The following is a 25,683-nucleotide window of genomic DNA, read 5'->3' as shown; positions in this document are numbered from 1 at the left end:
CTTTCTTTCTTTCTTTCTTTCTTTCTTTCTTTCTTTCTTTCTTTCTTCCTTTCTCTTTTTTTCTTGTCTCTATTTCATTTATTTCAGGTCTCATCTTTCTTGTTATTCTCTTCCCTGTGATAACTTTGGACTTAGTTTATTCTTCTTCTAGTTCCTTGAGATATAAAGTTAGGTTCTTTGAGATCTTTTTTCTTTTAATTAACATGTGCATTTATCAGTATTAATTTTCCTCTTAAAACTGCTTTTGCTGCATCTCATAAGTTTTGGTATATTATCTTTCCATTTTCATTTGTTTCATGATTTATTTATTTATTTATTGATTTATTGATTTCTTCTTTGACCCATTGGTTGCTCAGGGATGTGTGAATTTAAATGTATTCACAAATTTTCAAATTTCCTCTTATTATTGATTTCTAGTTTCATACCAAATATCATGTCGGGTGAAAAGATAAATTTAGATTTAAGTCTTATTTGTTAAGACTAGTTTTATGGGTAAACATATGATCTGTCCTGGAGAATGTTCCATGTGCACTTGAAAAGAATGTATGTTTTGATTTTGTATATGTCTCTTTGGTTTATCTGACCTAATGTGAAGTTTAAGTCCAATGTTCTCATACTGATTTTCTGTCTGGTTGATCTGTCCATTACTAAAGTGGGATATTGAAGTCCCCTACTATTTTTTTTTTCTTCCCACTGTCTCATATTTAACTATTTTAGATTCCCAAATCCTCTGAATTACATTGGATCTTTCATTCTATGTTTTTAATTTTATTTTTTATTTTTTAAAATTTACATCCAAGTTAGGATATAGTGCAACAATGATTTCAGGAGTAGATTCCTTAGTGCCTCTTACCCATTTAGCACATCCCCCCTTCCACAACCCCTCCAGTAACCCTCAGTTTATTTTCCACATTTATGAGTCTCTTCTGTTTTGTCTCCCTCCCTGTTTTTATATTATTTTTGTTTCCCTTCCCTTATGTTCACCTGTTTTGTCTCTTAAAGTCCTCATATGAGTTAAATCATATGATTTTTGTCTTTCTCTGACTGACTACTTTCACTTAGCATAATACCCTCCAGTTCCATCCATGTAGTTGCAAATGGCAAGATTTCATTCTTTTTGATTGCCGAGTAATACTCCATCGTATGTATATACCACGTCTTCTTTATCCATTCATCCATCGATGGACATTTGGGCTCTTTCCATACTTTGGCTATTGTTGATAGTGCTGCTATAAACATTGGGGTACATGTGTTCCTTCGAAGCAGCACACCTGAATCCCTTGGATAAATGCCTAGTAGTGCAATTGCTGGGTCATAGGGTAGTTCTATTTTTAGTTTTTTGAGGAACCTCCATACTGTTTTCCAGAGTGTCTGCACCAGCTTGCATTCCCACCAACAATGCAAAAGAGATCCTCTTTCTCTGCATCCTCACCAACATCTGTTGTTGCCTGAGTTCTTAATGTTAGCCATTCTGACAGGTGTGAGGTGATATCTAACTGGGGTTTTGATTTGTATTTCCCTGATGATGGGTGATGTGGAGCATTTTTTCATGTGTCTTTTGCCATCTGGATGTCTTCTTTGGAGAAGTGTCTATTCATGTCTTTTGCCCATTTCTTCACTGGATTATTTTTTTTTGGGGTGTTGAGTTTGATAAGTTCTTTATAGATTTTGGATACTAACCCTTTATCTGATATATCGTTTGCAAATATCTTCTCCCATTCTGTCAGTTGCCTTTTAGTTTTGTTGATTGTTTCCTTTGCTGTGCAGAAGCTTTTTATTTTGATGAGGTCCCAATAGTTCATTTTTGCTTTTGTTTCCCTTCCCTCCAGAGACGTGTTGAGTAAGAAGCTGCTGCGGCCAAGATCAAAGAGGTTTTTGCCTGCTTTCTCCTCGAGGATTTTGATGGCTTCCTGTCTTACATTTAGGTCTTTCATCCATTTTGAATTTATTTTTGTGTATGGTGTAAGAAAGTGGTCCAGGTTCATTCTTCTGCATGTCACTGTCTAGTTTTCCCAGCACCACTTGCTGAAGAGACTGTCTTTATTCCATTGGATATTCTTCCCTGCTTTGTCAAAGATTAGTTGGCCATATGTTTGTGGGTCCATTTCTGGGTTCTCTATTCTGTTCCATTGATCTGAATGTCTGTTCTTGTGCCAGTACCATACTGTCTTGATGATTACAGCCTTTAGTAAAGGTTGATGTCTGGGATTGTGATGCCTCCTGCTTTGGTTTTCCTTTTCAAGATTGCTTTGGCTACTCGGGGTCTTTTCTGGGTCCATAGAAATTTTAGGATTATTTGTCCTAGCTCTGTGAAGAATGCTGGTATTATTTTGATAGGAATTGCATTCAATATGTAGATTGCTTTGGGTAGTATTGACATGTTAACAATATTTGTTCTTCCTATCCAGGAGCATGGAATCTTTTTCCATGTTGTTGTGTCTTCTTCAATGTCTTTCATAAGCTTTCTGTAGTTTTCAATGTATAGATTTCTCACCTTTTGGTTAGATTTATTCCTAGGTATTTTATGGTTTTTTGTGCAACTGTAAATGGGATCGATTCCTTGATTTCTCTTTCTGTCACTTTATTGTTGGTGTATAGGAATGCAACCGATTTCTGTGTGTTGACTTTATATCCTGCAACTTTGCTGAATTCATGAATCAGTTCTAGCAGTTTTTTGGTGGAATCTTTTGGCTTTTTTATATAGAGTATCATAGAGTACTATGTTGAATAACAGTGGTGAGAGTGGACCTCCCTGTCTTGTTCCTGACCTTAGGGGGAAAGCTCTGTTTTTCCCCATTGAGGATGATATTAACATTGGGTCGTTCATATATGGCTTTAGTTATCTCTAGGTATGCTGCTTCCATCCCTACTTTCTTGAGGCTTTTTATCAAGAAAGGATGCTGTATATTGTCAAATGCTTTCTCTACATCTATTGAGAGGATCATATGGTTCTTGTCCTTTCTTTTATTGATGTGATAAATCATGTTAATTGTTTTGTGGTTATTGAACCAGCCTGCATTCCAGGTATAAACCCCACTTGGTCCTGGTGAATATTTTTTTAATGTATTGTTGGATCCAGTTGGCTAATATCTTGTTTAGGATTTTTGCATCCATGTTCATCAGGGAAATTGGTCTATAGTTCTCCTTTTTAGTGGGGTCTCTGTCTAGTTTGGAATCAAGGTAATGCTGGCTTCATAGAAAGAGTTTGGAAGTTTTCCTTCCATTTCTGTTTTTTGAGAATAGGTATTAACTCTTCCTTAAGTGTTTGGTAGAATTTCTCTCGAAAGCTATCTGGCCTTGGGCTCTTGTTTTTGGCAGATTTTTGATTAGCAATCTGATTTCTTTACGGGTATGGGTCTTTTAAATTTTTTTTTCTTCCTGTTTCAGTTTTGGTAGTGTATATGTTTCTAGGAATTTGTCCATTTCTTCCAGATTGCCCATTTTATTGGCATAGAATTGCTCATAATATTCACTTATTATTGTTTTTATTTCTGTTGTGTTGGTTGTGATCTCTCCTCTTTCATTCTTGATTTTATTTATTTGGGTCCTTTCCTTTTTCTTCTGATCAAACTGACTAGTGGTTTATCAATTTTGTTAATTCTTTCAAAGAACCAGCTTCTGGTTTCATTGATCTGTTCTATTTTTTTTTTTTTTTTGTTTCGATAGCATTATTTTCTGCTCTAATCTTTATTATTTCCTGTCTTCTGCTGGTTTTGGGTTTTACTTGTTCTTTTTCCAGCTCCTTAAGGCATAAGGTTAGGTTGTGTATCTGAGATCTTTCTTCCTTCTTTAGGAAGGCCTGTTGCTATATACTTTCCTCTTATGACTGCCTTTGCTGCGTCCCAGAGCTTTTAGGTTGTGGTGTTATCATTTCCATTGACTTCCATATACTTTTTTAATTTCCTCTTTAGCCCATTCATTCTTAGGTAGGATGTTCTTCAATCTCCAAGTATTTCTTACCTTTCAAAATCTTTTCTTGTGGTTGATTTCGAGTTTCATAGCATTGTGGTCTGAAAATATGCATGGTATGTTCTCGATCTTTTTGTACTTACTTAGGGCTGGTTTGTGTCCCAGTATATGGTCTGTTCTGGAGAACGTTCCATGTGCACTGGAGAAGAATGTATATTCTGCTGCTTTAGGATGAAATGTTCTGAATATATCTGTTAAGTCCATTTGGTCCAATGTGTCATTCAAAGCCATTGTTTCCTTGTTGATTTTTTGATTAGATGTTCTGTCCATTGCTGTGAGTGGGGTGTTGAAGTCTCCTACCATTATGGTATTACTACTATTATGGTATTACTATCTCCTACTATTATTCTATTAGTATCGATTATGGTCTGGTATTACTGTTCTTTATGTTTATGATTAATTTTATCTTTGGGTGCTCTCACATTTGGTGCATAAATGTTTACAATTGTTAGGTCTTCTTGGTGGATAGACCCCTTGATTATGATATAATGCCCTTCTGCATCTCTTGATACAGTCTTTGTTTTAAAGTCTAGATTGTCTGATACAAGTATGGCTACTTTGGCCTTCTTTTGTTGACCATTAGCATGAAAGATGGTTCTCCGTCCCCTTAATTTCAATCTGAAGGTGTCTTGAGGTCTAAAGTGGGTCTCTTGTAAACAGCATATAGATGGATCTTGTTTTCTTATCCATTCTATCACCCTATGTCTTTTGATTGGAGCATTGATTCCATTGACATTTAGAGTGAGTACTGAAAGATATGAATTTATTGCCATTATGTTTCTTGTCGAGTTGGAGTTTCTGGTGGTGTTCTCTGGTCTTTTCCAATGTTTGTTGCTTTTGAGATATATATATATATATATATATATATATATATATATATATATGTATATATTTTCATCTTTTCTCTCTCAGAAGGTCCCCCTTAAAATTTCTTGCAGGGCTGGTTTAGTGGTCACAAACTCCTTTAATTTTTGTTTGTCTGGGAAACTTTTTATCTCTCCTTCTATTTTGAATGACAGCCTTGCTGGATAAAGAATTCTTGGCTGCATATTTTTCTGATTCAGCACACTGAATATATCCTGCCACTCCTTTCTGGCCTGCCAAGTTTCTGTGGATAGGTTTGCTGCAAGTCTGATCTGTCTTCCCTTGCAGGTTAGGGACTTTTTTTCCATTGCTGCTTTCAGGATTCTCTCCTTACCTGAGTATGTTGTGAATTTGACTATGATATGCCTTGTTGATGGTTGGTTTTTGTTGAATCTAATGGGGATCCTCTGTGCTTCCTGGACTTTGATGTCTGTGTCTTTCCCCAGGTTAGGACAGTTTTCAGCTATGATTTGCTCACATAACCCTTCTACCCCTATTTCTGTCTCTTCCTCTTCTGGGACCCCTATGATTCTGATGTTCCTTTTTAATGAGTCACTGATTTCTCTAATTCTTAAATCGTACTCTTTTGCCTTAATATACCTCTTTTTTTGTGCTTCTTTATTCTCTATAAGTTTGTCCTCTGTATTGCTGATTCTCTGTTCTGCCTCATCCGTTCTTTCCACCGCGGCATCCATCCATGATTGCAGCTCAGAGCATTTTTAATTTCATCCTGACTAGCTTTTACTTCTTTTATCTCTGCAGAAAGGGATTCTAATCTATTTTTGACTCCAGCTAGTATTCTTATTATCGTTATTCTAAATTCTGGTTCAGACATCTTGCTTGCATCTGTATTGGTTAAATCCCTGGCTGTCGTTTCTTTGTGTTCTTTCTTTTGGGGTGAATTCCTTTGTTTTGTCATTTTGAACAGAGAAATGGAACTAATGAGGTAGAAAAATTAAAAATAAAAATATATTAAAATTTAAAAATAATAAAATTTAAAAAGTATTAAAATTAAAAAATTAAAAACACATACACACACAAATCGAATAAATGGTGCTAGATCCTAGGTGTATTTTGGTCTGGGTGTTGAAAGTGGTTTGACAGATTAGAGGAAAAAAAGGGGGGGGGAAAGGAAATCATTTGAGAATTTTAAAAAATGAGTACACTGAAGTAGACTAAAATAAGATTACGGGAGTAAAATAGAATTTGAAAAAATTTACACAAAAGTAAAGTATATAGTAGAAAAAAATTAAAAATATTTTAATCAAAATTAAAAATAAAAATGAATTTTTTCTTTTTCTGCATCCAAGAAAAAGAAAGAAAAAGAAAAAAGGAAAAAAGTTCATTTGAAAATTTGACAAAGTGAATACACTGTAGTAGACTAAAATAAAATGATGGAACTCAAGTAGAATTTGAAAAAAGTTACATAAAAGCAAATAATATAGTAAAAAAATTAAATAAAAGTATTTTTAATAAAAATTGAAAGTAAAAATATAGATTTTCTCTTTCTGCATTCAAGAAAAAGAAAAGAAATTAAAGAGAAAAAAGAAAGGTTGTTTGAAAATTTGAAAAAGTGAATACACTGAAGTAGACTAAAATAATCATTTTCATGGACTATCCTTTTACAACATTTCACTTTCAGCCTATCTGTGATCTAAAAGCTAATGTAAGCATATATGCCCATATAGTTGTTTTTTATGTAGCATTTAGTTGTTTTTTTAATTTAATATCTATTTAGCCACTATTTGTCTTTTTATTATAGAATTTAATTCACTTAAGATTAAAGTAATTATTGTTAGGAAAGGACTTAGTATTGCCTATTTTTTTTTCTATTTTGCAGTTCCTTTGTTTCTGTTTCCTTCTCATCATCTCTTGTAATTTGGTGGTTTGTTTTTTGTAGTAGTATCTTTATGTTTTGTGTATCCACTACAGGATTATTTTTTATGGTTACCATGAGACTTACATAACAAATTTTATAGTAATAACAGTTTATTTTAAACTGACAAAAACTTTGATTACTTATAAAAACTGTATACTTTCATTCTTCCTCACATTTTTTTTGTTATTCATGTTACACATTACATCCTTTTATGTTGTGTGTTCATTAGCAAATTTTTGTAGCTGTAGTTATTCTTAATACTTTTGTTTTTTAACCCTTATATTAGAGTTATAAGTGATTTATCCACCATCATTAAAATTTTAAATTTTTTTTTTCAACGTTTATTTATTTTTGGGACAGAGAGAGACAGAGCATGAACGGGGGAGGAGCAGAGAGAGAGGGAGACACAGAATTGGAACCAGGCTCCAGGCTCTGAGCCATCAGCCCAGAGCCCGACGCGGGGCTCGAACTCACGCACCGCGAGATCGTGACCTGGCTGAAGTCGGACGCTTAACCGACTGCGCCACCCAGGCGCCCCCACCATCATTAAAATTTTAGAGTATTCTGGATTTAATTATATATTTATCTTAATCAGTGAGTTTTATACTTTTGTATGTTTTCATGTCACTAATTAGCATCCTTTGTTTCAATTTGAACTCTCTTTAACATATCTTGTGGGCCTACTTGTGATGAACTTCTTCAGCTTTTGTTAGTCCAGAAATGTGTTTTTTCTTCTTCATTTCTGAATAACATCTTTGCCAGTTATGATATTTGTGGTCACCACCTTTTTCTGTCAGCCCTTTAAATATGTCATTTCATTTTCTCCTGGCCAGCAAGATTTCTGCTGAGAAATGTTATGGTAGTTTTAGGGGGGCTCCTTTACATTAGGTAGGTCACTTTTCTCTTGCTGCTTTCAAAATTCTCTTTTGCCTTTGACTTTTGACAATTTCATTGTAATATGTCTCTTTGAAGATCTCTTTATGCTTAATCAATTTGCTTGGGGTTCTTTGTGCTTCATGGATCTGGATGTTTATTTCCCTCCCCAATTTGTGAAAAGTTTTTGTAATTATATCTTTAAATAAGATTTCTGAAACTTTCTCTTCTCTGCTCCTTCTGGGAATCCCATAATGTGTATATTGATTTTTGTTTTTTGGTTGGTATTCCATAAGACTTATAAGCTTTCTTCACTCTTTTAAATATTTTTTTTTCTTTTTGTTCCTATGACTAGGTAATTTCAAATGATTTGTCCTTGAATTCATTGATCCTTTCTTCTGTATGCTGTAGTCTGCTCTTACAGACTACAACAGGTTACAGACTGTAACCCTTTTTGTGGATTTACAGTTCAGTCATATATTCAGCTCCAGGGTTTCTATTAGGTTATTTTTTACGATTTCTGTCTTTTGGTCAAACTTGCCATTTAGTTCGTATTTTTTTCCTGATTTCATTGAGTTGTCTACTTGTGTTCTCTCTTATCTCGGTGAGATTTTAAAGATGATTGTTTTGAATTATTTTTTAGGCAATTAGAAAATCTTCATTTCTTTGGGATCAACTACTGGAGTTTTATTTTGTTCCTTTGGTGATATCATATTTCCTTGATTTTTCATGTTCCTTGAAACCTTTCATTCTGTCTTCACATTTGAAGAAGGAGTCACTTCTTTACTACTGGCTTCAGGAAAGAAAAAGCTTCACCAGTCATCCAGGCCAGAGATACTGGAGTCTCCAGACTCTTTCTATGTATGCACTTGCTTTATTCCTCCTTATTCTCCTGGGGGAGAAGTCTTAGATTGTGTGCCTTATCTTGATTTGCAAAGCCAGGCTGGGTGCTGAGATCCTCCTATTTATCTCCCCTATGGCATTTCCCTGAAGTTTTCAAGGTTACACACCTTCTCCTAATCCAGCAGATCCAGCTGGATGCTGATATTTATGTGCTGTGTGTAGGAGCTTACATGCATTGTCTGCAGGGGAGCATGGAGTGTTGGCCACAGGACAGGAAGAGGTACAGGGAATGCTGGTGGTAAATTCTGGCTAGTTATAGGATCTGTAGGTAGAGATCCTGTTTGATTTGTGGGAAAGGTTCTTATTAGAGTCCCAGTAGGATCTGCCACTTGCTGAAATCCGTGTATTGGTTGCTTTGTGCTCTTGCCTTTTTTTCTCTGCTCTTAGCTATTCCTAGATTATTCAGCTTTCCCAATTCTCTCAATGTTCTGATATGGAAAGATGAATTTGCATCTCTTGGATAGCCTTTTCACAAGTTTGGGGAAGCTGAGGGCTCACTTTTTCCAGTGAGAGAAATCGCAGGTGAAGGCAGTCTCTCTTCACCCTGAGCTGTGCTACCTTGACATGGTTAAAGTGAAAGTGTTTTTTTTTTTCATCCTCTTCAATGCTTGAGTTTTTGCTCCGTGGGGGTGCTAGAACCTCTCAGCTGTATGCTGAGGCTTTGATAAATGTATTCTAGTTCATGGGTCATTGTTAAAATCAGTTTCTACGGGGATGTGAGATATAGAATCTATTTCATCATCTTACTGATGTTCAGGAGAGATTTTTTTATTTCAGTCGGTCTCAAATATCCATTCTACTTTGTAGAACATTCAAGTTATATTAAAAACAATCATCTTTTTATTTATTTGATGACAAGGTTAGTGAAAATTTTTATGGGATGTAAATAGGAGGACAATAGTTAGGCAGAATCAAGAGGTCTGCATGTGGGTAGTAGATAGTGCAGCAAGCAATGGTTTGAGTTTGGATGAGATCAAAGAATCCAGCTTTAAAGGTCAGGCAGGTAAAAATCCGAAGGTAGGATAGTTTGAGGAACGGTCTTGTAGAGAGGAACTAGAGTGAACTTAATCCTGTAAGAAAGGATGTTTTCCAACGTGAAATCATAGCCATCTAAGTTTGTGTTTCTTCTAGCAATAATTACAGGTAAACACATTTGAAATTTAATCAATTTTACCTATCATTATAAGCTGGAGAGACATGTTTACTGTTTCTAACACATCTTCTAATGGCATTTGATCAAGCAAAGAGCAATTCTGTTGTCCTCAGTGTATTTTCTTAATGACAATATCACACTGGAAGGACATTTTCAAGAAGGTTTTAATTGATTTAATAATTGTTATGAAACATTGGAATACGATGTTTGTATTAAAATAGTGAGCCAGATAGTATCCAAAATCTATAAAGAGTTCACCAAACTCCACACCTGAAAAACAAATAATCCAGTGAAGAAATGGGCAGAAACATGAATAGACACTTCTCTAAAGAAGACATCCAGATGGCCAACAGGCACATGAAAAGATGCTCCATGTAGCTCCTCATCAGGGAAATACAAATCAAAACCACACTCAGATACCACCTCATGCCAGTCAGAGTGGCTAAAATGAACAAATTTAGAGACTATAGATGCTGGAGAGAATGTGGAGAAACGGGAACCCTTTGGCCCACTGTTGGTGGGAATGCAAACTGGTGCAGCCTCTCTGGAAAACAGTGTGGAGGTTCCTCAAAAAATTAAAAATAGATCTACCCTATGACCCAGTAACAGCACTGCTAGGAATTTACCCAAGGGATACAGGAGTGCTGATGCATAGGGGCACTTATACCCCAATGTTTATAGCAGCACTTTCAACAATAGCCAAATTATGGAAAGAGCCTAAATGTCCACCAACTGATGAATGGATAAAGAAATTGTGGTTTATATACACAATGGAATACTACTTGACAGTGAGAAAGAATGAAATATGGCCTTTTGGGGGCGCCTGGGTGGCGCAGTCGGTTAAGTGTCCGACTTCAGCTCAGGTCACGATCTCGCGGTCCGTGAGTTCAAGCCCCGCATCGGGCTCTGGGCTGATGGCTCAGAGCCTGGAGCCTGCTTCCGATTCTGTGTCTCCCTCTCTCTCTGCCCCTCCCCCATTCATGCTCTGTCTCTCTCTGTCTCAAAAATAAATAAAACGTTAAAAAAATTAAAAAAAAAAAGAAATATGGCCTTTTGTGGCAACGTGAATGGAACTGGAGAGTGTTATGCTAAGTGACATAAGTCACACACAGAAAGACAGATACCAGTTGGGAAGAAGATGGCGGCGTAGGAGGACGCTGGGCTCCCCGCACATCCTGCTGATCACTTAGATTCCACCTACACCTGCCTAAATAACCCAGAAAACCGCCAGAGGATTAGCAGAACGTGTCTCTGGAGCCAAGCGCAGACGAGAGGCCCACGGAAGAGGGTAGGAAGGGCGGCGAGGCGGTGCGCGCTCCATGGACTGGCGGGAGGGAGCCGGGGCAGGGGGCTGCTTGCAAAAGCAGAAGGGCCGGACAGATGGAGTGTGTTCCCACAGCAAGCGCGACTTAGCATCTGGGAGGTCATAAGTTAACAGCTCTGCTCAGAAAGCGGGAAGGCTGGAGGACAAAGGGAAGGAGAGCTGCTGAGCCCCGGACAACAGAGCTCAGTTTGGTGGGGAACAAAGGAGCTCACCAGCGCCATCTCCTCCGCCCATGCCCCAGCCAAAATCCCAAAGGGAACCAGTTCCTGCCAGGGAACTTGCTGCCTCCGCACAAACACTCAAGTCTGTGCTTCTGCGGAGCCAAACCTCCGGCAGCGGATCTGACTCCCTCCCGCTGCCACAGGGCCCCTCCTGAAGTGGATCACCTAAGGAGAAGCGAGCTAAGCCTGCCCCTCCTGCACCCATGCACCTTGCCTATCCACCCCAGCTAATACGCCAGATCCCCAGCACCACAAGCCTGGCAGTGTGCAAGTAGCCCAGACGGGCCATGCCACCCCACAGTGAATCCCGCCCCTAGGAGAGGGGAAGAGAAGGCACACACCAGTCTGACTGTGGGCCCAGCGGTGGGCTGGGGGCAGACATCAGGACTGACTGCGGCTCCGCCCACCAACTCCAGGTATACACCACAGCACAGGGGAAGTGCCCTGCAGGTCCTCACCACTCAAGGGACTATCCAAAATGACCAAACGGAAGAATTCCCCTCAGAAGAATCTCCAGGAAATAAGAACAGCCAATGAACTGATCAAAAAGGATTTAAACAATATAACAGAAAGTGAATTTAGAATAATAGTCATAAAGTTAATTGCTGGGCTTGAAAACAGTATACAGGACAGCAGAGAATCTCTTGCTACAGAGATCAAGGGACTAAGGAACAGTCACGAGGAGCTGAAAAGCGCTTTAAACGAAATGCAAAACAAAATGGAAACCACCACAGCTCGGATTGAAGAGGCAGAGGAGAGAATAGGTGAACTAGAAGATAAAGTTACGGAAAAAGAGGAAGCTGAGAGAAAGAGAGATAAAAAAATCCAGGAGTATGAGGGGAAAATTAGAGAACTAAGTGATACACTAAAAAGAAATAATATACGCATAATTGGTATCCCAGAGGAGGAAGAGAGAGGGAAAGGTGCTGAAGGGGTACTTGAAGAAATTATAGCTGAGAACTTCCCTGAACTGGGGAAGGAAAAAGGCATTGAAATCCAAGAGGCACAGAGAACTCCCTTCAGACGTAACTTGAATCGATCTTCTGCACGACATATCATAGTGAAACTGGCAAAATACAAGGATAAAGAGAAAATTCTGAAAGCAGCAAGGGGTAAACGTGCCCTCACATATAAAGGGAGACCTATAAGACTCGTGACTGATCTCTCTTTTGAAACTTGGCAGGCCAGAAAGAATTGGCACGAGATTTTCAGTGTGCTAGACAGAAAAAATATGCAGCCGAGAATCCTTTATCCAGCAAGTCTGTCATTTAGAATAGAAGGAGAGATAAAGGTCTTCCCAAACAAACAAAAACTGAAGGAATTTGTCACCACTAAACTAGCCCTACAAGAGATCCTAAGGGGGACCCTGTGAGACAAAGTACCAGAGACATCACTACAAACATAAAACATACAACATACAGATATCACAATGACTCTAAACCCGTATCTTTCTATAATAACACTGAATGTAAATGGATTAAATGCGCCAACCAAAAGATATAGGGTATCAGAATGGATAAAAAAACAAGACCCATCTATTTGCTGTCTATAAGAGACTCATTTTAGATCTGAGGACACCTTTAGATTGAGAGTGAGGGGATGGAGAACTATTTATCATGCTACTGGAAGCCAAAAGAAAGCTGGAGTAGCCATGCTTATATCAGACAAACTAGACTTTAAATTAAAGGCTGTAACAAGAGATGAAGAGGGGCATTATATAATAATTACAGGGTCTATCCATCAGGAAGAGCTAACAATTATAATAGTCTATGTGCTGAATACCAGAGCCCCCAAATATATAAAACAATTACTCATAAACATAAGCAACCTTATTGATAAGAATGTGGTAATTGCAGGGGACTTTAACACCCCACTTACAGAAATGGATAGATCATCTAGACGCACGGTCAATAAAGAAACAAGGGCCCTGAATGAGACATTGGATCAGATGTACTTGACAGATATATTTAGAACTCTGCATCCCAAAGCAACACAATATACTTTCTTCTCGAGTACACATGGAACATTCTCCAAGATAGATCATATACTGGGTCACAAAACAGCCCTTCATAAGTTTACAAGAATTGAAATCATACCATGCATACTTTCAGACCACAATGCTATGAAGCTTGAAATCAACCACAGGAAAAAGTCTGGAAAACCTCCAAAAGCATGGAGGTTAAAGAACACCCTACTAACGAATGAGTGGGTCAACCAGGCAATTAGAGAAGAAATTAAAAAATATATGGAAACAAACGAAAATGAAAATACAACAATCCAAACTCTTTGGGACGCAGCGAAGGCAGTCCTGAGAGGAAAAACATTGCAATCCAGGCCTATCTCAAGAAACAAGAAAAATCCCAAATACAAAATCTAACAGCACACCTAAAGGAAATAGAAGCAGAACAGCAAAGGCAGCCTAAACCCAGCAGAAGAAGAGAAATAATAAAGATCAGAGCAGAAATAAACAATATAGAATCTAAAAAAACTGTAGAGCAGATCAACGAAACCGAGAGTTGGTTTTTTGAAAAAATAAACAAAATTGACAAACCTCTAGCCAGGCTTCTCAAAAAGAAAAGGGGGATGACCCAAATAGATAAAATCATGAATGAAAATGGAATTATTACAACCAATCCCTCAGAGATACAAACAATTATCAGGGAATACTATGAAAAATTATATGGCAACAAATTGGACAACCTGGAAGAAATGGACAAATTCCTGAACACCCACACTCTTCCAAAACTCAATCAGGAGGAAATAGAAAGCTTGAACAGACCCATAACCAGCGAAGAAATTGAATCGGTTATCAAAAATCTCCCAACAAATAAGAGTCCAGGACCAGATGGCTTCCCAGGGGAGTTCTACCAGACGCTTAAAGCAGAGATAATACCTATCCTTCTCAAGCTATTCCAAGAAATAGGAAGGGAAGGAAAACTTCCAGACTCATTCTATGAAGCCAGTATTACTTTGATTCCTAAACCAGACAGAGACCCAGTAAAAAAAGAGAACTACAGGCCAATATCCCTGATGAATATGGATGCAAAAATTCTCAATAAGATACTAGCAAATCGAATTCAATGGCATATAAAAAGAATTATTCACCATGATCAAGTGGGATTCATTCCTGGGATGCAGGGCTGGTTCAACATTCGCAAATCAATCAACGTGATACATCACATTAACAAAAAAAAAGAGAAGAACCATATGATCCTGTCAATCGATGCAGAAAAGGCCTTTGACAAAATCCAGCACCCTTTCTTAATAAAAACCCTTGAGAAAGTCGGGATAGAAAGAACATACTTAAAGATCATAAAAGCCATTTATGAAAAGCCCACAGCTAACATCATCCTCAAGGGGGAAAAACTGAGAGCTTTTTCCCTGAGATCAGGTACACGACAGGGATGCCCACTCTCACCGCTGTTGTTTAACATAGTGCTGGAAGTTCTAGCATCAGCAATCAGACAACAAAAGGAAATCAAAGGCATCAAAATTGGCAAAGATGAAGTGAAGCTTTCACTTTTTGTAGATGACATGATATTATACATGGAAAATCCGATAGACTCCACCAAAAGTCTGCTAGAACTGATACATGAATTTAGCAAAGTTGCAGGATACAAAATCAATGTACAGAAATCAGTTGCATTCTTATACACTAACAATGAAGCAACAGAAAGACAAATAAAGAAACTGATCCCATTCACAATTGCACCAAGAAGCATAAAATACCTAGGAATAAATCTAACCAAAGATGTAAAAGACCTGTATGCTGAAAACTATAGAAAGCTTATGAAGGTAATTGAAGAAGATTTAAAGAAATGGAAAGACATTCCCTACTTATGGATTGGAAGAATAAATATTGTCAAAATGTCAATACTACCCAAAGCTATCTACACATTCAATGCAATCCCAATCAAAATTGCACCAACATTCTTCTCGAAACTAGAACAAGCAATCCTAAAATTCATATGGAACCACAAAAGGCCCCGAATAGCCAAAGTAATTTTGAAGAAGAAGACCAAAGCAGGAGGCATCACAATCCCAGACTTCAGCCTCTGCTACAAAGCTGTCATCATCAAGACAGCATGGTATTGGCACAAAAGCAGACACATAGACCAATGGTATAGAATAGAAACCCCAGAACTAGACCCACAAACGTATGGCCAACTCATCTTTGACAAAGCAGGAAAGAACATCCAATGGAAAAAAGACAGTCTTTTTAACAAATGGACAGCAACATTCAGATGGGTGAAACTAGACCACTTTCTCACACCATTCACAAAAATAAACTCAAAATGGATAAAGGACCTGAATGTGAGACAGGAAACCATCAAAACCTTAGAGGAGAAAGCAGGAAAAGACCTCTCTGTCCTCAGCCATAGCAATCTCTTACTCGACACATCCCCAAAGGCAAGGGAATTAAAAGCAAAAGTGAATTACTGGGACCTTATGAAGGTAAAAAGCTTCTGCACAGCAAAGGAAACAACCAACAAAACTAAAAGGCAACCAACGGAATGGGAAAAGATATTTGCAAATGACATATCGGACAAAGGGCTAGTATCCAAAATCTATAAAGAGGTCACCAAACTCCACACCCGAAAAACAAATAACCCAGTGAAGAAATGGGCAGAAAACATGAAAAGACACTTCTCTAAAGAAGACATCCGGATGGCCAACAGGCACATGAAAAGATGTTCAGCGTCGCTCCTTATCAGGGAAATACAAATCAAAACCACACTCAGGTATCACCTCACGCCAGTCAGAGTGGCCAAAATGAACAAATCAGGAGACTATAGATGCTGGCGAGGATGTGGAGAAACGGGAACCCTCTTGCCCTGTTGGTGGGAATGCAAATTGGTTCAGCCGCTCTGGAAAGCAGTGTGGAGGTTCCTCAGAAAATTAAAAATAGACCTACCCTATGACCCAGCAATAGCACTACTAGGAATTTATCCAAGGGACACAGGAGTACTGATGCATAGGGGCACTTGTACCCCAATGTTCATAGCAGCACTCTCAACAATAGCCAAATTATGGAAAGAGCCTAAATGTCCATCCACTGATGAATGGATAAAGAAATTGTCGTTTATATACACTATGGAATACTACGTGGCAATGAGAAAAAATGAAATATGGCCTTTTGTAGCAACGTGGATGGAACTGGAGAGTGTGATGCTAAGTGAAATAAGCCATACAGAGAAAGACAGATACCATATGGTTTCACTCTTATGTGGATCCTAAGAAACTTAACAGAAACCCATGGGGGAAGGGAATGAAAAAAAAAAAAAAAAAAAGAGGTTAGAGTGGGAGAGAGCCAAAACATAAGAGACTGTTAAAAACTGTGAACAAACTGAGGGTTGATGGGGGGTGGGAGGGAGAGGAGGGTGGGTGATGGGTATTGTCGAGGGCACCTTTTGGGATGAGCACTGGGTGTTGTATGGAAACCAATTTGACAATAAATTTCATGTATTAAAAAAAAAAAGACAGATACCATATGTTTTCACTATTATGTGGATCCTGAGAAACTTAACAGAAGCCCATGGGGGAGGGGAAGGAAAAAAAAGTTAGAGAGGTAGGGAGCCAAAACATAAGACTCTTAATAACTGAGAACAAACTGAGGATTGATGGGGGGTGGGAGGGAGAGGAGGGTGGGTGATGCGTATTGTCGAGGGCACCTGTTGGGATGAGCACTGGGTGTTGTACGGAAACCAATTTGACAATAAATTTCATATTAAAAAAAAAATAAAATAGTGAGCCAAAGAAAGACATGGCAAAATTTGCAAATGAAGTAAGGAGGTAGATTTAGATGTAAATGAATCCTTGACATATGGCCAAGCCTATGGTGAGGTTATTTCAATTATATGCATGGATAAAGAAAATGTTAAATTTGACATTTGTAAAATTAATTTCCTTTCAATTTTTTTTCATTTTTTGTCCATCTGAAAGAGAAAAATGGAGAGACTTAGTAACACAATAGAAAAATAGGAATGGAATAGAATCATGAAAGGAAGAATTCTTCTGAATAATTTTAAGACATTTAACCAGTTTTATAAAATATATGTTGTAGTTGTATTTTATATTATGTAATATGTGTACATTATAGAGTGAATTATATACAACTACTCTACGAGACAGACACAATCTCCAGTTACAAATGAAGGGCATACATGGGGTATCCAAAATGTGAATCATCAAGAAAAGCAATAGTGTACAAACACTGGTGACTACTAATTTTTCTTTCTTTCTAATTGTTTTGAAATGTTTCCTTTTCTGTTATAATTTTCTCTTCCTAGCTTGGCCCTAGCTTTGTGGTTTTAAAAATTTTATCTGACATTATATCCCAATGATTCATCATAACATAATATAGGACAAGGATCAATGTAAGATTACATACACATAATATGCATACACCTGTGTGTGTGTGGGGGGGGGTGTTTACATAATGTAAGATTAGACCCTCTGACCATTGGGTGTGTTTGTGTATGTGTGTATGTATACTCACATGTGCATGCACATCTTGAAGATCATTGTATGAGTTCATTTTATGTTAAGGGTTCTTCAGAGAGCTTTTATTTGATATTAGTTCTTTCTCCAATTATCACATTATGCTTAAACCTTGGAAAGGATTCCCTCTTGATATATTTTAATAAAAGAACCTTTAAAGCCACATACCCTCCATAATTTCTTCATAGGCTGTAGATTATCTTGGCTTCTATTGCCTGAAGACTTATATCTAATGGAAACATTAAAAATACCATGTCAGGTTCCAGTAGTGGGAAATAGCTGGAAGTTATAATAGATCAAATGGAAGACAGAGTTTTACTTTTAAATTAATAATTAAATTCAGAATTCTCTTTGATATGTTAGTGTTGAGGCTAATTAGAGTATATGATTTACAGTGAGGCATGATGAAAATAATATTGAATATTGAATATTATACAACTTGGATATTAATCTGAACTTCACTGTTTATTTGCCTAATGACCTTGAGTAAGATAGCTTCAGCCTGACTTCTCACAAGTTTAAGTGTGTGGTTACCAGTATCTTTACTGCCCAGCTCTTTCTAGTGTTGTCAGGATGAGATGATATATGTTAAAATATTATGTAAACACTGAAGTTCAATATTAAGGTGACTACTGTAAATAATAGTTAATATGTGCCATGCACTATATTAAGTCTTGTCATAATTTTTACAACAGTTTTATGAGGCAAGCAACATTCATATTCTAGTTTTACAAATCAGAAAGGTGAGGTTCGGAGTGTGAAGGACACATGATTGGGTTCACACTATAGGTCAGTGGAAAAGGCAAGATTTGGATACTGGTCTGTCTGACACTAGACTTGATGTTAATAATTGCACAATTTTTGTCACTCACTTGAATAATAATTGCTACATAGAGTTATGCATGGAAGTAAAATTCTCTTTATTATCACATCTGAATTCTAAATGAGAAAATGAAATAATATTTATTTTTCTTAAAAACAGAATGCCATAGAGTTCTAATAATCCAAATGTGTTCTTCCTTTAGAATTTAATTATCTTGGATCCACTCACAGTGACTGAGGAAGAAATAAGACCATCACTAGAAAAACGCCTTGAAGCCATTATCAGTGGGGCTGCACTGTTGGCTGACTCTTCCTGCACAAGAGATTTCCATCGGGAACGGATTATCGCAGAATGCAATGCCATTCGTCAGGCTCTCCAGGACCTGCTTTCAGAGTACATGAACAATGTAAGTAACTGGTTTTCCACCAACCCCTTACAATGGGTATGTACTGAGGTTCTTTCTGTATACAAATGTAATAATTTACAAATGAGTACATGATTTTACATGGTTTGGCTTTCTGAATGGGTTCTACTCACAGAGTATAGCTTTGAAATAGGAATTTCTAGGGATGAGATCCAAAAATATATAATTGTTTTATTTAAGGAAGTATTTAAATATTAGTTGAAGAAGGGAGTCAGGATTAGAGAAAAGAAACTGGAGTTGCACATCAATAAAAGGAAGATGAAAAAATGGGAAGGTTGTTCAGGATTACATTGGTGAATAACAAAATTGGAATTTAGATAGTATTAGATAAAGTGAATGCTGCAGGAATCAGGGTTCAGTTTTGAAGGTGTAGAGTGCCTGTAGTTTGTCACTTTGGCTCCTAAGCTTTTTCACAAATGATATACTTGTATAATTTTTTGCAGTTTGACCTACCTCTTAGGAATATTATAAATGTTGTCTAAATTTAGACAAATGCAAAAGTATTTGTTTCAAGATCCTTTTGGTTTCATTTCATATATATTCATATGTGATATATTCAGTTCATATGTATTTTTCTACATCCATCTATGGAGTACATATGCCAGTTTTTACACTCAAATTATTGCTGTTTTTAAAATGAACAAGAAAGCATTGAAGACATTGTCAACCATATATTGATCATGAAGCCCTCTTAAGTAATAGAGCTAAATAAAATGATTTATAATATATATATATATAATATATATACAATATTTTGTTCATCTTCTTTATAAATGGAATAGTTCAAGAATTATGAGAGTACATTTTGAAAATTATTAGTTACAAATCATATGACTTTGGGGTATGAAGTTGAAGATTTAGGATTGTTCAGTATAAGTAATTTATGTGAATAATTGAAATGTGCTAAAATTAGTTAATGAGTTTTAAGGCTCCTTCTGCACATTTGATGTATCTTCATATCTTAATATTTGATAACTTTGGCTCCTGACCAAAAGTCTCTTGCCTGTCAAGAGATCAAAGTTGTAAAGCAGACTTTGTTAATAAAAACATGTTAGTAATGTCATGTCCTGCTTCTGAAGCTAGAATGTCTTCAATTTTGGCATATAATATCTCTTTTTTAAATTTCTAGTATTTTAAAAAAAAATTTATGGAAAATTACGACAAAGCGTAAGAAATAGAAAATTATATAAGAAAAGCATGAACCCAGAAAGCATATAATACATTTTTAATTAAATATTTTCTTCTAATGTTTGTTTACTTTTGAGAGAGAGAGAGAGAGAGAGAGAGAGAGAGAGAGAGAGAGAGACAGAGTGTGAGCAGGGGAAGAACAGAAAGAGGGAGACATAGAATCTGAAGCCGGCTCCAGGCTCTGAGCTGTCAGTACAGAGCCCGATGCAGGGCTCAAACTCATGGACAGCGAGATCATGACCTGAGCTGAAGTCAGATGGTTAATTGACTGAGCCACTCAGGCATCCCTAGTTAAAGAGTTTTTAAGGGAATTTAGCAATTATAAGAAACTCAAAAGATAGTATTTTATCGGATTTCCTTCTCCCATGATCTATAAACCATTAAAATTATTCTCATATTTATACATACAAATAAAATTGCATATCAGTTTATTTTAATCTATAAAGTATAAAATTATAGATAAATTAACTTTTCAGATATAAAGTTGTTTTGTTCTTTTAGATGCAAAAGCAAACAGATACACATGCACAGTCACCCACATACATAGTTGGGGATGGCAACATAATTGTAGAGCTTGATGCAAAATGAAAATGCCAAGTACTCTTGTTTAAAATCAGGGAAAAAGCTTTTTTTCCCCTCATAGTCTTGATTGACCTGAGAAGGTGATTTTTACTTGCTATTTAATGTTAGGTTCTCTGTTACATAGTACTTGTGAGACCCTCACAGGTGTCTCTAGCCCTGCCCCATGACCATGACCCACTTTGCCTTGTGCTAAGGCCCCCACTGGGAGTGGAGGGTGGCAGTAATTGTTGGGTGGGAGAGCAGGTGGCTAAGGACTTGTGCCCGAAAGGCAGAACTGCTTGTGAGTCTAGGGCACATGCTCCATCACTAATATACACAAATCCCAAGGTAAAATTATTAAACATTTCAAGACTGTGGTAGCAAAGCATTAAAGGCCAAGCATGGGGTTCCTTTCTGAGTATGGGGCCCTGAGTACAATCACAAGCCCCTGAAACTGGTCCTGTACATCATAAATACATACCACATAAGTGATTTTATGGCTCTCTTCAACTTTGCATTAAAAACTATTTGAGTAAAAACTATTTATACCAAAGGTGAAGTGATGAGAGCATTTTTCCCTGGGTAAAATCATTAAGAATGTGCATTGTCTCTAGATATTTGTAAACAATAATAAAACGAACTGAAAATTCGTCGGTTTTTGCTATCACTAAACTCTAGCAATTCTAAATGTTAAGTGATAAAGTGTTTTTCTCAAAATTCTTTTGTTTTTTTAAGTTCTAAACAATACTGTGGTTATAATTGACTTTTAATGATATGTATGAATGATTCAAATTGCACATCTTATGATTATCCTTTAATAACCATGACATTCCTTAGGCATTTAAACAGCAGATTCAAAAGAAACAATGATGACACAATGATTATAAAGAAAAAGAACTAGAAATAGAATCACTTCAATTCTGATATTTATGTAATCACTCAGAATTTTTATTTAAATTTAAAATTATAACAATAAAACAGAATTTCTAGGAGTAATATTTGTATTAGGTAAATGCAAATTTCATGCATGTGAAGTTCATACGTGAAATCCTTTATTGAATTTTAGCACTAACTGAAATTTGTTCTTCTTTTAAAATTTGTCAATTACTTTAAAGTTAAAGAACAAATCAGAAAAATAATGATTATTACTGAAAAGTAATTTTGTCATGTAGAGGAGACAGGTGTTTAAATATTTACTTCAGGTATAAAATATGTTAAGTGAGTCACTGAAAAAAAAAAAATATATATATATATATTTCTTACTGCTCTTTTTCTTAACAAGGGTTTACTCTGATAGTTAGTTTCAAGGCCCATTTCTCAAGAACACATAACCTATTTATTTATGTTACTAATATCCTTCTCTTCGGTATGTTGGTTTTAAGACAAGGTAAGTTCTATGTTAGAAGAATGAAGTGGAAAGGAACTTTTTCATTTATAATATGCAAATAATTCAGATCAGAGGCAAGTACCTTTTAAAAAATCATGTCCATAAAATTATCTTAATTTTTTTTAAAAGTAGACTTAGAAAAATTTTATTTAATTGATTAGATCATACTACTCTTTATGCTTGATGGAGGCTGTTTTTTTCTTCCTTCCTCCTTCCTCCATGTTTCCTCTTCTCCTCTTCTGGCAAAGGAGAGTAAACACCCCCTGAAATTCATTTCCCTCTTGGCACTTCCCATTTTTAGCTCTCATCTCTGTTGGCATTCCTGTGTTTATTTGTGTGCCTTTCTTGGACAGGAGCTCCAAAAGAGTGAGGACTCTCTCCCTGGCCCTTAGCACAGAGACTTTCAGGTAGCAGGTGCTCAGTGATTATCATTTGGTTACATGTATATTGAAGTTAGTACTTGCTTCTTCTCATTTTTTAAAATTAAAATGGACAATGTGCCTAAAGCAGTTAATTTATATTTATTTAATATATTAAATAATAACCATGGTGAAAATATGGGGAGGATTAATGGTAAGAATAGAAACCTGGGAAAGGAAGAAGGGCACAGAGGTGAGAAATCTGTTCTTTGGGTGATCTTAGTATATTTGTATATTCCTTTCTCTTAGGATATAATGTTAAATACTTGTTGAGGAGGGCATTTTTTTTTTCAGGGAATGAAAGACTTATTACGTGTGGGTAATATCTGGCGATCTGCCCTAATGTTGGTGTAGAAGTCAGAGCAGGAGGAGCTAAATTTATGAAGTGGTGGTCTACATGATCAGAAACCCATTTATATGCACAGTATATTAACTTTCTATTGCAGGTAAAACCCACTAATAATAAAAAAATATGAATTTGTAGTATTATGAAAAAGTACTGCACAAGCAGTGTAATAGTTCCTTTTCATATGAAAGTACAGAATTTTAGGCCTAATGCTAATATCTGACCTAGCCAATTAATATTTGAATTAAACAGTACGAACCAATCTGGAAAAACTGTGGGGTATATTATCAGAACACGTTTCTAGGTTTATTTTTATTCCAAGTTTATATCAGAAATGACGCTTCTTTATAACTGTTTCATCTGCTTTAACGAAAGGGAATGCACTTTCCTGGTATTAGCTGAACTCAAACCTTTCTCAGAATTTGCTTAAAAGATTTTAGATGGCTCTTATACTTAAGTCCTCAACTTTCCAGTTTAAGGAATGTTGTGTCTCATTTGGTGGGCCTGGTTTGCTTTTCAGATTAGTTAGGAGCTTTTCTATTGGGCTGTTGATAAAAAAAAAAAAAATGCTTGGTAATTATTGAGACACAATAAAGATAACCATAAAAATTTAAAGCAAGATGAACACTCATAATCTGTGCATCTTTTATATGAATGTAACTTCAAGGTTTCAAATTTTGTTAGTCTGTTGGGTACAGAGAAGTTCAGCAGTGGGAAACGAATGTAGCTTATGTTTTCTCAGGCGCAATCCGCATGATCAGTATGAATCTAGGTGACTTTACTTTCTTAAACAGATCAGTAAGTCTTGATCATTTGTTTTTTTGACTGAAGCTCTATGTTTAGTAAGTTCAATGTCTTGTCACATTAATAAGAAATTAGTAGGTAATGAAACCACATGGATCTATAACAGGTAAAACAGTTGACCACTTAACACTTTAGTGATTATATATGATTGTTCTAATGTTTTCCATAATATATGGAAATAATTATTTTACATCTATAGGTCAAAAGTCAGACATAAGTTTCACTGGGCCAAAAAAGGAAGTGTTAGAGTGCTCCAATCTTTTCTGGAGAATCCATTTCTTTGCCTTTTCCAGCTTCTAGAGGCCATCCATAGTCCTTGGTTCACAGCCTCTTTGTCTATCTTCACAGCCAGCAATGTCACATTTCCCTGACCCTGTTTCTGTCCTCACATCTACTTCTCTGACCACATCCAGGATATGTTCTCTACTTTTTAGGATTCATGTGATTAGATAGGGCCCACTCAGATTATCCAGGAGAGGCATCCCATCTCATGACTCTTAACCTTAATTACATTTACCAGGTTCCTTTTGCCATGTAAGATACCATGCTCACAGGTTCTGGGAGTTAGGGTGTGAGCATCTTTTGGGAAGCCCATGATATACACTAATACCAGTCTTCCTTAGTCTCTTTTGTGGAATCATCATCACTCCTTACATTTTAAATCTGTTGTGGTTAGTATCTCTTACTTTAAGCTTTATGCAGGTAGATCACATATCTATTTTATTTACTATTTTATCTCTAGCCCAAGATATAACACTTGGCATTTAGAAAAAGCTAAATTGTAGTTTTTAATGAAAGAATGAATGAAATTATTGCATATTGTATATTCCCTATAATGGAGAAACTTCTTCTCTGGCATTCAATGAAATGAGTTTTGAGTGTCTACTAGATGTATATGATGAACTGCCTGTTATAAAAGACCTTATTTTGCAAAGTATAGGTCTCTTCTAAAAATCAGTGTGAATATTCAGAAACAAAATTTTCTCATCACAGTCTCTTCATTTGTATGCACATCTAGATATATTCCACAAGAATTTTACTAATTAAAATATATACTCCAGAGAACATTTAGAATTAGATAAAGTTTAACTTCTGTTTTCTTTAAAACTTAGAGGTAAAAAAATGTCTATTTTTCTAAGACATTTCTGCTGTTTTTGTTATACCTTCAGGATTGGTTAGGTCTAGTCTGTCTTCTCTGATGTACAGCATAATTAAGGAATTCTTCATGTGGATGGGGCAGAGTGAGGAGGCTCTAAAGAAGGGAGGGTCTTAGAGAGAAGTTTTTTTTTAATGGTGGTCTTTCTATAGTTGGTGAAAACAAAGTTGGAGGTGAGTTGTCATCATGATTTAGTTCTAAGAATCATCAGACATGGATATTTCCCCCGGGGTGGATTGAAATCATGTTGATATTGTTGTTTGGACATATTACTAGACAGAATCTTCAAGTGATGTAAGGTTGTTGGTGAAGTTAGTACTCAGATTGTTACTTTATTAGAGAGGGTATTAGAGAGGTATTAGGGTATCAGAGAGTTTAGTGAGTGATGGCTAAAGTAAGTCAGGCCTGGCTGTATGCAGGAACTAATTTGCATTTCCAGACCTCTTACTTGCTCAATATTTTCTTCTTTTGGTGTCTTATGTGAAAGTACATTGTTGGTTCTCATTATGTATTTGTTTAGTGACTAAATAATCAAATGGACTGGCTTTTGTTATTCAGAGACCTATCTCATTTCTAAGTCTTGTGTTTAATTTCCCTGTCCTGGGATATTATAAAGATTTGCTAAGCCAACAAAGAGATGTTAAAGGGTTTTTCTTCCATTTTAGTCCTCTACCTCTTCCTTGAAAATCCATTTTAGAAATAATTTCAGCCTTATTTGTCATGATGATAAGGTAAAGCAGTTAGGATGATCTTTATGCAATGATTTTTTTGAATACTAGAGACAGGTTAGAATTAAAATTCCAAAGAGGTAAAGGCAACCCCAAATCTTCTTTCCTTTTCTTTTCTTTTCTTTTCTTTTCTTTTCTTTTCTTTTCTTTTCTTTTCTTT

At 36.3% G+C, this 25,683-nt stretch overlaps 1 protein-coding gene across 2 annotated transcripts in view; it reads left to right on the top strand.

Moving 5' to 3' along the window:
- Window positions 1–25,683, top strand: part of CTNNA3 (catenin alpha 3) — a 1,766,595-nt gene that overhangs the window by 495,007 nt on the left and 1,245,905 nt on the right. For both annotated transcript variants that reach the window (XM_040485152.1, XM_040485151.1), the window contains exon 7: window positions 18,713–18,916. In XM_040485152.1, the coding sequence (XP_040341086.1) occupies window positions 18,713–18,916 (204 nt within the window). The remainder of the gene's footprint in view (window positions 1–18,712; window positions 18,917–25,683) is intronic.

Source organism: Herpailurus yagouaroundi, unplaced genomic scaffold (assembly GCF_014898765.1).
Source record: "Herpailurus yagouaroundi ecotype Mexico unplaced genomic scaffold, PumYag 163, whole genome shotgun sequence".
NCBI classification, from domain to species: domain Eukaryota; kingdom Metazoa; phylum Chordata; class Mammalia; order Carnivora; family Felidae; genus Herpailurus; species Herpailurus yagouaroundi.
Note: the sequence above shows the minus strand (reverse complement) of the source record. Positions and strands in the feature narration are given on the sequence as shown.